The sequence below is a fragment of the Opisthocomus hoazin genome, chromosome 7, assembly GCF_030867145.1.
Source record: "Opisthocomus hoazin isolate bOpiHoa1 chromosome 7, bOpiHoa1.hap1, whole genome shotgun sequence".
NCBI classification, from domain to species: domain Eukaryota; kingdom Metazoa; phylum Chordata; class Aves; order Opisthocomiformes; family Opisthocomidae; genus Opisthocomus; species Opisthocomus hoazin.
In genome coordinates, this window is record NC_134420.1 from 41,569,743 (window position 1) to 41,582,712 (window position 12,970).

Sequence of the window (12,970 nt, forward strand, 5' to 3'; positions counted from 1 at the left end):
CGAGCTCACATAATGTAAAATGCTGGGAAAAAGTGGTCAAAGAACAAGAGAAATATAGTAAAAGTAATGTATTAACCTGAGAACCAGAAAAAAAGTCTACAGTTAGTCTATGGGGTATAGGTTAATTCTGCTTAGTGTTTAGCCATGAAATTAAGTATTTCAGCTGAAGAGCAGGAGGAAAGTTTACCTCTGAAGTGCTGGAACTTCTAATGGAGTTCTCTCATTTGAACAGGGGAATAATTCTCCCTAGCCCTTTCTAGATGTTATCTAAAACATTATTTATTACGTGCTGTCCACAGTGTGCCAAAGGCAACTTGTAATCAAAAAAGGAACTCTCTCTTCTTGTTAAATTGAAACAAAAATATCACTTCATATAGGTATGAATTTACAATCAATAAAATTATCTACAAATGTGAAATGTAAGGGTTTTCTCACACTAGAAAGGGAAGTGTTTTTCTAACTAATGTAGGCACTTTCACTCAACCTTGTTACAATGCATAATGTTCAATGGGGAGTCAAAATTGTTACTGGCTAAGTCTATGATAGCAATAGCAAGACCTAAACAGAAAATAACTCTTAATATGAAGCTGAATAACTATTAAACCTGAAGATGAAAGTCCTTGCTGAGACTTAACCAAAAAGATATGCTATGTTGAGAAATTACGTGAAGAATTTTTCTGTAGGTAGCAAAAGTGTACCATAAGTTTGGGGATCTTCTAAAAAAAGCCAGCAAAATACAGGGACTATTTCTTCAACTCTATTCTCCTAAACATCATTATGAGGTTCTTAGAATTATCATATAGTTCTGAACACCACTGCCAACCAAACCTAGTTTCCTTCTCATGCATCTAATTGTGAATTAAAAAAATGGCTTGATCACATAAACAGAAGAATTTATTCATTTGATATATTAATAATTTATCATATTTGTGGTCTTCATGTACTTATAATTTTAGAATCTGGTGTAGTAAATTCTTCAGTGACAGGTCCATATGAAACATTGTCTATTACATGAAGTCTCTTTCAAATAGCATACTACTTTTGTGCACGGAACTCCGATATCCTCTTCTGGATATAAATAAAATGGTTGTATTTATCAATGACCAATCTGACAGGCTGAGAAAAGGTAAAATTTTTATCTCACAGAGAACTACCATGGCAAATATTCTAAACAATCAAATTAAAGTAATAACAGGTTTTTAATTCTACAGCACCTTTTATCAGAATGCTAAATAACCTTATATTGATTTTGCTTTTAAAAACATGGTACTGAGATTTGGAAAGATCAAGTGACTTATCCAGCATCAGTCAATCTGCAACAGACCTAAAAAGAAAACTAATTTCTCAACACCACTGTAAGAAATTACATTAGAATTAGGGAATTAAAATTAGATGAATACTGCAGTTAAAATATCAGAGACAGAATATCTTAACCCTCACATCAAATTGTCAAAGCCAAATAGAGACTGCATCATCTCGATAGCCTATGCAGGCTATCTAGTATCCTGGGTTCATCATTAAAACTCACTATTATACTTTAAGATTAATCTACTGATAAAAACTTTATCACTTGAGTTGGATATTATACATATTTTAAAATTCCATGTCCTAACAATAACAGAAGACTAAAACAAAGCTTTCTTTCCTATTTCTTTTTCCATCTCCCACAACAAATTATATATTAAATAGAAGATATGAGTTCATCAACCCTTTAAAAGCTGTCAGTATGCTTTACAGATCGCCTCTATTTTCAGATTCTACCTCTCTATCAGAAATGAAAATATTATACTTCTGCAAGTCATTCTACATGCAGGGATAAGACTGTTCTTTAAAGTCAGAAAAAGTGAGGCCACCTACATCAATCACTACAATTTAGAGAAATCAATTAATCCCCCAACCTGTAGTTATATGTGAACTATTTTAGCCCATTGCAAGCTCTGGATCTTGCATAAAAGAGACAATACAAGTCAAAAGTACAAATTCCTAATACCAAGACTGTAACAGCCACACAGTTTTGCTGTGCCTGCTGGATACAGGCAGTACCAAGAAAACTGGCTCAGTCCCATCATGTAAAAAGGTTGAAAAGTAGTATTTATTACAGATATTGCAGCAACCAAATGACATAGATATGATCAAAAAAACTGTAAACCTTGGGGACCGAACGGACAATGCTACACCTACCTGCACTCCCACAAAATTTCTATTACACTATACTAAATTATAAAATAAGAGTTTCAGATGCAGGAACAAAGAAGGAAAATAGAAGGTATAACTGCAAAAAATGCAAACGCCATAGGAAAAAATAGTGTATTTAAACCAGGAAAAATAAAAAGTTTACAGAGTAAGTTAATGACACAAAGTTTGTGATGATAATCCTATTAAGTTACTGAGCTTAAGCCTATCTAAATTATAAGGAAACCCCTTAAAGGGGGACTCCTACCCATCACTCTCCTGATTCACCTGTAAGTTAGAATGTGTGTTTTGCCTTTTATTCTCTTACAGAGAGTAGTAAAGGTCAGCAGTGGTATGAATCTCATGAAAAAATGGACAACTGGAGAAGGAAGCATGCAATGGTTTGCAACTGCACTTACAGGTGTACACCAAACAGACAAAGGAGAAACACAAAGCTTAGGTTTATATCAGTCATGCTTCTCCCTCTATAATAGTAGTAACATCAGTAAAGCAGGCAGATAAGAAGAAAAAAATAATCTTGTAAACAAAAGAAAATATGTAAACAGTTTATAGAAGTACTTGTCTGTCTAAAGTCACTTAACTTTTAAAATAAGTATTAAAACTTGTACCCTTACAAGGTACCACAGAGGAACAGCAAGCATGTTTTATATGACGTTTATGGTGTTATTCATCAATTTTGAGATTGAATTCCTGCTTGAAGTGTACTGTGGAAAAGTAAAACCAATTTCCTCCTGGTAAATAAAAGTAAAGCTATATTCTGCCAGCTCCAGGGGCATCAGCAGAACATTTTTGCTACTGTAGCTATATGTCTGCCAGTGTTCTGCTACAAACAAAGTTGACAAAGTTCATGAGTGGGTAACATAGAAGCTCTCAGTCTAAAAGTACAGAAAAATTGAGTTCTTTTCAGTGACAGGCAGACAGAAAGGAAGAAAAAAAAAAGTTCTTTGAAATGTCCCTAATCCTACTGCCTCTTTGGTTCTTTCTTCCTTGGAAAGTTTGCAGTGTACCAATTTTCAATGCGAACAAAGGCCCAAGGAAGTTCTACTGAAAAAATAAACAAGACATTTACAACAATAACATTGATAGATGTATATCTTCCTGGAACAAGGAACTGAAGAAAAAAACACTTCCAACGTTGGGGTCTCTGTTGCGTCCACAGCAGTTCAGTATAACACAACACATCACAGTTCTGAAGGAACTGTTTTCTTCCACTATGTAAGACATTTTAGAGACTATCCTCTTTTCGAGACTCATAAAACAATTCAACAAAAGCTGAAATCGCCATACAAAGGAGTTATGATCTCATCTGAATGGAGGCTAAGTGAGTCATTAAAAGGAAGACATAATACAAGCCAGATTTCCTGCCCAGCTTCCTCTGACCTCTGTTGGCAGAGATATTCTTCTCTTGTTGTAAAAAGCGTGCCTAGAAACTGTTCTGCTCACTATGCAGGCTCTGTCAGGAGAATACAACTGACATGCTTGTACAGCCGGAAGGATCACAATCAGGTATGCTCATTAACACACATACTTGACAGTTCTCTAATTGCAATGACTTACAGGGAGTCCTCCAACCCAGTTGAAAAATCACACTTTAACAGCAACCAAGCATTAAGTATTGCTTAAATCTTGCTTAATCCTGGCTAATCTTTAATACAAAATTTTGTCTTGTCATGATTAAAATATTATAGAAAATTAAATGTTCTTAAGCCTGATGTGCTACTATACCCACACAACAGTGTGTGCTGCGAATATATCTTGCACCTTAGCACTAAATTTCCTGACATCCATCCAGTTAAGTAAGCTCTTTCCTGTTATCCTAATATAAGATCTTGTGACAAACACATACCTGAACAGTTATTTTCTACTGAGAATCATCTTACACAGCCATATATCAAAACAAATATTTGTTGTTGTTCTCTAATACTCTCCTGTTGGGTACTTAGATGACTACTGATAGGTTTGAGATTACTGTGTTGGAACCTATTTTCGTGTGACAGCCGCAGTGCAGATACTTGTCGATACACTGGTGCTGAATGCTAATCACCACTACAGTCTGGGAACAATTGCTGGCTATGTCACTTATCACTAGAATGAATGGAAAGGCCTTAATTGCCTTATGATGTGCTTTGTGCTTCCTGCTGGAATGGCTAGACACCACTAGGAAATACTAGGAGGGATAAAATAATTATAAACCAGTGGGAATTTCAAGTGTTAATGATAAAAGCAGTTCCAAAAGTCACTTAAGGAACTCATTACTCTTCGTCATATATACAGTTTTAATGCTGTTCAAAAGAGATCTTGATTATTTGTATGAGAACTGAATTGAACACAGGCTATGAATAAGACGCATTAAAACATGTAATGTGGGATATAGGGAGGACACAAAGCATACAATTCCCTTAGTTTGTATATTCAGCTCCGTCACTTGACAGTATTCAAACAGCACAACTTTCTAAAAATATAAGTATTTTAGCTATTAAAATGTTGTTTAAAGTTTATACACTACACTATAATTTTGCTAATTCAAAGTTATAGAACAGATGCAAAGTAGGTACTTCTCTGATGCTAATTAAACAGGATGCTCACACAGTATTTCCTGTAAATAAAAAATTCTTCGTTTTTCTCCAAATACTGATCATCAGGGTATATTTCTAATCAAAACAAAAAAAAGTGGGGAAAAAAGACACAGAAAAGAAAAATAGTACGAAAAAAGATCTGTGCGCTCAACATTTTCAAAACCTTCTAATTAAAATACACAAAATACTAAAATTAAGAGGGAGAGAATAAAGGCTGAACAGAGTGTTCACAAAATATCCCTAGCTGTTGGCAAAGATTTTATCTTTGTCATTTAATGATGATGAAGCCAAATAACTGTTGCTGGAATGTAAGTAGGCTGATGAAGAAAACTTTCAAAACAAAATGAGGGATAACGCAATTTATATTTTTCGTAGTAGTTCTTCTGTCTGTACAATTTCTCTTTGAATTTCATTACTTTCTATATTAGATGTCCCTTTCAGCAGATAGTCATGTATTGATCAAAGATATATTGCTTTAATATGCTTGTGTTGTGTTGTATGTTAAATTGCTTGTTCATACAGCCAGCAAGTTCTAAGCAGTTCACAAACTAGCAGAGGATTAGTAATTAATAACAATGCTAACTTCCAGGGGAAACTGGCTAGTTGTGAAGAAAACTTTTCTGGTATTTGATCCAATTTGTTCAAGACCCGACAGAAGCATTCAGCTAACTTAAATAAAGAGATTGTATGTTAAAAACTGTTAGCACTTACTGAATACTTACATTATTTGAACACAAAGTACATTAAGTTTAACGGTACATTAAAAAAAAAATACAGTATCTATTAAGCACAAATCAGTTCTAAAAAGCATGGTATGAAGTAACTTTAACAATTTTCATAGGGAAGGCCAAAAGATACACAGTATGATGATTTGTGGACATAATGAAGTGGACGTATTTTTTTCCAGTTAAAAGAAAAATAAACAAGTGTAATTAAAATACTGCTAAAAGCACAGTTTATGCATTTAAAATTATGAATTAAACTTATTAGATTTGTTCAGTATGGTTTTAGAGAGACTTAATTTTACTTCCTTCTTCATCAATAGATTTTAATTTCAAATCTAATTTTTTATTACATTCACTATTTAAATAATAGTGTATTATGTTCCTGTCCACAAACACATTTCAAAATTGTTGAAGCAAATAAAGAAAGAAAGAAATCTGTTTGCCATTCCTAGGTTTATATCCAGCTAATTAAGCATGGCTTTAGGAGTAATTGCATAATAATTTATAAATTACCCAGGAAGTAAATACGTGTGTGCATATATACATAAACATATATATACCAAGAGTTACTCTGTCTACAAACACATCAGCGTGTATCCTTTCTATTTAATCAAATCAAATTTAAAAAAGACTATTTTACAAGATACTTTGCTTTAATCAGAAATTTAAAGACAACAAAACAAATTAAAAGAAGAAAAAAGTTTTCCATTCAATTTACCAATTTCTAACAAGAGTTAGATATCTATGGTTATGGGTGTATATATGTGAATGAACGAATAAATCCTTAACCCACCATATCTTTTTCTCCAGTTTGCAAGCTGTCACCCGTGAAAAGTATGGTGTAGATGGTAGGATGATACTGTACCTGATTGGCTCTGGAGGTGGTCATGGGATCAGATGGAGAGGACTTGGTGGTAGTTGGGGAAGATGGCAATGTCTGGGAACAAAGCAGTTCAGGAGCAAATCAACCTTTACAAGCCTTAGACTGAACAGTTAAAAAAATAAATAAACCAACAAAAGTAACGTAACTAGAAAATTAAAATAAATAAAAATGCCTAAGACAAAAATCTTTCTCCTACTCATTGAAACTTAATGGAATTTAAAGTCAATTGGATAAATAATGCATGTAAATATGCATGCTTATGCATGTAAAAACAAATTCATGACTTGAAATCAAGATGGCGAACTCACAGAAATACTCCAAAATACACTGACCATATGAGGAATATACTCTTTCCTCTCTCCTCCTCTCGGGAAAAATGAAGACTATAGTAAACACAAATTCCAGCAAGTTCAATGAGCATACTAGAAACAGCTATCAGTCTACAAACAAACAGGGCCAATGTCCGAAAGAAGTTAGAGACATTTATGTTGGCACCTTATAATGCACCATTCTATAGCACAGACTATAGCCAGCAAACTGTGTTCTGTATCTTACAACAATTAAACTGAAGCTACTGAATTTTTAGTAACTGCTAAAATATTCATTGATATTTTTTAACCAAGACGCAGGTGAAAAAATGTAAACATCAATCTCACGATGGATGAACATGCAACTAATACCTTCACAACAAATTACTACAATATATTTATGATTAGCTTTAAAAATGTTCATTTAGTTGAGCAAAGGTTAGTAAGTTATCATCAGACCTGCGTTCAAAATAAACACAAAAAAGAATTAAGAGTCATATTTATTGATCATGTTTTCTAAATAACATACATATGCTTAACATTAATTCTTGAACATATCAAAAAAGCACTGCTCTGTTTAAAATTTTTATATACACATTTCTCTTTTTGAAGTATTAGATCCTGACAGAATAACTCTTCCTTCCTTTTTATAAATGTAGTGAAAATGTAAAATTCCAATTTTCAAAACATAACATACAACACTTATTCAAAGCATGGTTTTTCACATCTTTGTAATATATAAATATTAAAAAATATCCAAAATTACACTAGTTTTACTTTAAGAAATATGATGTTAAAATGCTATACAATGTGATTTATCATATGGTCATATAATTACTAAACAGAACTATTTAGAAATAAATGAAGCAAAATTTCACACTTTCAGCAGTTCTGTTACTTACAATCATTGACAGTCCCTCATAAAATAGGCATACATGCTTTTGCACTAAAACTCTTAATGCATATGAGAAAGCTGGGACACTGTGAATGCATAAAGTTGTGTATTAGCAAAATATGGGCTTGTACATATGCACACACAAATATTTCAGCTGTATGTTAAGCAATATGAAGATCCATTTTTTTCACAGTTTGTACATAAACAAGCAGCCAAAACAGCAAAAAACTATCTTAAGAAACAGATCCTTATTTTGTGTTTCCAACTTGTAACTCATGCTATAAAATAATAAAACCAAAAATAAAACATATACAGCTTAAGCATCAACTGGGACTCTTTCAAGAGGCTTAAGTGAAAAATACTACCATGTATAGGGCATTATAAAAAATATGTAGCTTGGCAAAATGTTATTGGTCATCAGATGCTCTACATTGTTAAAATGAAGACAATTATAAAGGATTCTCCCATGTCTTTCTATACAGAACATAGGTTTAATCGCAAGGGGCTACAATTATTTAGAAAAACAAATGTCAGAATTCACGATAGTACAATGTTAACCCCATTCAATTATAGAATTCCACTTCTGATTTTAGTGGGATGATGTAGTATCTCTGTTACCAAAGTCTTAAATTGCCATGAACTTATTTTTATCGTTTAAGCTTAAACTAACGAGAAAAACAAAAACAAATACCAAAAACACCCCCAACCAAACAGAATGGAGGACTGTAACTTATCCTGACAGGTTATCTTTAGTATAGCTACATACATTAAACTCTTATCCTGAGCTAAAAGAAATATTAAAATTGTTACTATTCTCCAGCAAAACTCTGAAAACATATTTTGACTAAACATTTCACACATCTGACACTTTGCGTGATCAACACCACTGCTAATGAGTGCATACTGTGTTGTATATTGTTTTGGTATGCTAGGCTAATTAACAAAAGGAAAAACACTTCGTTCTTCACAGGTGTTATTGTATCTAACTAGTGGATTTATAAGAAAATATGTAGAACATTTCAACACTGAATAATTACTTCATCACTTATACCACGAGTAATTTAAAAAACTGGAAGCACCTCAGTTTTCAATTCATATCAATCTTCCTAAAGCACAGAAACATATGGCTGCAATGAAAAAGGAGTGATGTTAATAATTTCAGGTGATTATTGAACTGTAAAGTCCATTAAGTAGAAGCATTTCACTATACCATTTTAGCAAAAGCTTGTTTAAAATACAATAGAAAAAAGGCAAAAACATTTAAAAGCAAAGCAACTGTATTAACAAACAAGAATTAAGTACAGGTATACACATTTTTTTCTAAATATACATACCAATTACAAAATGCTGAATATACCAATAAGGATTTTTGTTTTGTGTTTTTGTGTTTTTAATTTGTATTTCATGTTGGTTTTGTTTGAGCCTTAATCTCTCTTACTTTGTTTATGGGCATAACTGCTTTTCTTTTTTTATATATATCTATACATATATACACACACAAAGTATATCTATATAAAAAAAAGAACTGACAGTCTTTTGTAAAAATTCATCCCTTTTCATGCTTGTGTATAATTCTGGAGACACATTAATTTATGGAGACACACCTATTTATTTCTTCAATATTAAAGTAACACAAAGTAATTTCTCAAAAATAAAAATAAGAAACACAGGCTTTTGCGTTTTGTATTGAATTTCCACTGGCTGATAAGTAATTTATTGATCCACTCTAAACTGCTTTGCAAGAACTTTTAAGCAAAATTACTTCTTAAAGAAAGTTGGACAGAGCTCAATAATTCTGATTTATTATGCAGCATAGAATAATTTTTTAAAAATTTGGCAAGTGTTTTGCATTAGGCAAGCGCTTGAATTTAGTAGTTATTAGGCTTCTGGGAATGTGATGTATAAAATGATTAGAAGTCATAACATAAATTTACATTACAGAGTTTTAATTTTTGAGATGAAACATGCGCACTGTAATTGAAGCTTTCCTGAAATTGCAGGTTGACTGCTGGCAAGGTTATAGAAAACAGCCAGTCAGAATTTCTACCACACACCACTTCTAAGACTCATAGGGGTTTTAACATCTGTATCTTGAATAGTATAGTCCAAGCCATGGTGAAACTGATGTTCTCTGTTTTCTCAGACACTATCTCCTTTCCTATTACTTACAAAAAATGACTGGAAGACTATATTTACAGGAAAGAGAGTATTGTTTACTTTTACTTTAAGCTTCTAGAACAGATATTTGAGAAAACCAATGTTAACAAATAAAACAGGAGCTTAATTTTACAAATAAAAATCTGTTTGAGCTATATTTGAGTTGTAGTATTTTCGGAAAGTGAAGAAAATATTTCTTCCTTGTGTTGCTCACAAGAATTGATTTTACAGTGAGAGACTGCTCTCAGGCTGCAGAACACACTAAAGGGTGCAGAAAGATGGTCAAAGCATCTCACTTCCATGCTTCGTATTTTTGAGTAACAGGGTGAAGATATAGCTGTATGACTACAGTATAGAATACACATACTCCATCTGCATAGTGTTCCAAAAGGTCTCTGAGCCCTCTTTCAATGACTTCACAAATTGTCTACTGCAGAGTGATGTATAAATGGCAAAAGTCATACCCTTACATATAGATACTAAAAAAAAAAAATCAATACGTATACCCTAGATAATAAATATTGTACTGAGACAGTTAATTCTCAGTACCTATTAGTATATTTATATACAGAAGAGTAGAAAAGGCAGAAAATGAAATACAACTTGAAAACAGGGTTAGAGACATGAAAGCATATAAAGAACATCAGTTAAATGTGAAGACGAAACTGCATTTACAGCTTACCAGTTTCTAATTTCTCACTACAGGGCTTGCCAAACAAAGGAAATCTTGGTAATAATATTACTCACATTAAATTACTAATAATACAAAGCTAATACTGAGTTTCAGTTTTGCATATATTAATATTGGTGCTTTTAAAAACTAATTTGCTTAAGCCAATATTTTAATGCACTTCAGGAAAAGGTGGTATCTTTTTTGAGTTGTATTAAACAGCTGAATACCTTCTGCAGCTAAAATGAGAAACAGAGAACACTGCAAGGCTCCATTGTGTTGAACAACGTAAAAGACTGTCTTACTAGACTTTCAACAGTACCAGAGATGAGCCTTTCTAAACAGACCACTAGCTTTGCTAAGCATACTGAGTCTTCTTTTCATCTGCTGTGAACTCCTTTAATATGTAACTTTGGCAAATGATTCTTATCTCAGTGATGACTGCATAAACACATAACAAATTTTAAAAAAATTTGAAAAGAAATAATCAAGGATTAATAATTTATTTACAATTGTAAATCCAGATTGTAGAAAGGCTACTTTAATGACTTCAATGATGTAATTTTACTTGCTACCTTTTCACTTCTGTAAAGAACAAATAAAATAAATATATTCTGATGATACTTCATCCTCTTTGCATTTAGTTTTCCTTTTGTGTAAGAGGATACACAGGGCATAGGGTAATACAGAAAGACTAAGAAAGCCAGCAAATATAGATGGAACGCTTACTTAGAGGTCTTTATAGAGGTAATTTATCTGCATTTATGAACTCTTGGGAACCTGTATTTGAAAAAGGAAAAAAGTGTGGTAAGTATGATGTAAAAGAACAATTATCCTGTGCTCTGTCGGGACACGAAGGGGTAAGGAACTTAAAGCGAAACAGCAGGTGCCATTTGGATCATCAGAGCAAGTCTCGATGGAGGGAATGATTTAGGATGAAGACTACAGTAAAATGGGCAAAGAAGAATCAGGACCTTCCTTTTTCTCCAAATTTGTCACAGTAACACAGAACTACTGCAAGATCTGGTGGTGTTATATAGAAATACCAGAAAACTAAAGTAACCAGACACAGGAATCAAAACACATGAGAAGATATGGGTCTAAGATTTGTGTTAAAAAACCTCAAGTCCTAGAAGGACAGAAAATGTCACCTTTTGATTATGGGCTACTTTGAGATTTGGAAATATGCCACCAAAACTACAAAGCCATTCGAAAGTGTGAGATAACGTCACACTTTTCTTAAAAATCTGAACACTGCTGAAAATTTCTGCAATGTTGAATGCTGCTGTTCATCCCCCAACAAAATCTTCTATTTGCATTCAACTTTTGAAGCACACACAATGAAGAGTTAATCATCAGCTACAGAGTTAACTGTGTTCATAAAGCATTGTTTCGTGTACATACTGAGATTATATCCAGCACCGGTGAAATGAAACAGAAAATTAAAACAGTGATCTGGCACCAGAATTAAGTCAAGAGTACATGAGGGACAGGATATAGTATACACATTTTTATGGAATGATAAACTTGCCATGGGATCTAATGTATAGAACTCTCTAGTAAATAATGGAAATTTCTTTGTTTGTTTGTTCTTTTTTTTTCTGTCCTCACGACTTGTAAACTTTTCTGCGTATCTTATTATTCATTGCAGAATGGTAACTGGTGCAATTCTTCACCTGTGTTCAAAAGTAAGAAAAGTTTATGAGATATTGTTGACTAGGATGAAGAGACACAGTGATCTACAAAAATACTTCTCATCATTTACCTCATACGAAAAATGTAGAGTTATTTTCTCATATTCTGGAGTTTAGGTTCATGCAGGTAACAAACTGTTGCCTTACATGGATAATAAAAACAAGAAAGGCTCATCAGAAAGGAGAGGCATTTTAAGAAACCACTGAATGTTTCTTAAGGAAGGAAGGACTTGGGAGTGTTGGTTGACGAGAAACTCAACATGACCCAGAAATATGCATTCGCAGCCTAGAAGGTCAACTGTATCTTGGGCTGCATCAAAAGAAGTGTGGCCAGCAGGTTGAGGGAGGTGATTCTGCCCCTCTGCTCTGCTCTGGTGAGACCCCACCCGGAGTCCTGTGTCCAGCTCTGGGGTCCCCAGCATATGGAAGAGATGGACCTGCTTGAGCAGCTCCAGAGTAGGGCCACAAAGCTGATCAGAGGGCTGGAACACCTCTCCCGTGAGGACAGACTGAGAGAGCTGGGGTTGTTTAGCCTAAAGAAAAGAAGGCTCTGGTGAGACCTTATAGTGGCCTTCCAGTACTTAAAGGGGGTCTATAGGAAAGATGGGTCTCTGGTGCAACCTCACCGGAGTCCTAAGTCCGGCTCTGGAGCCCTCAACATAGGAAAGACATGGACCTGTTGGAGCGGGCCCAGAGGAGGCCACAAAAATGATCACAGAGGTGGAACACCTCTACTGCAAGGAAAGGCTGAGAGAGTTGGGGATGCTCAGCCCGGAGAAGAGAAGGCTCCAGGAAGAGCTTGTAGCAGCCTTCCAGTACCTTAAGGGGGCCTACGAGAAAGTTGGAGAAGGACTTTTTACAAGTGCCTG

General features: G+C 33.9%; 1 protein-coding gene across 4 annotated transcripts in view; it reads right to left on the reverse strand.

Moving 5' to 3' along the window:
* Positions 1-12,970, reverse strand: part of NOVA1 (NOVA alternative splicing regulator 1) — a 164,323-nt gene that overhangs the window by 23,642 nt on the left and 127,711 nt on the right. For 3 of the 4 annotated variants that reach the window (XM_075425120.1, XM_075425124.1, XM_075425123.1), the window contains one exon: positions 6,360-6,431. The exons of the other annotated variant lie outside the window; for it this stretch is intronic. In XM_075425120.1, coding sequence (XP_075281235.1) covers positions 6,360-6,431 — 72 coding nt within the window. The remainder of the gene's footprint in view (positions 1-6,359; positions 6,432-12,970) is intronic. 4 annotated transcript variants of the gene reach the window in all.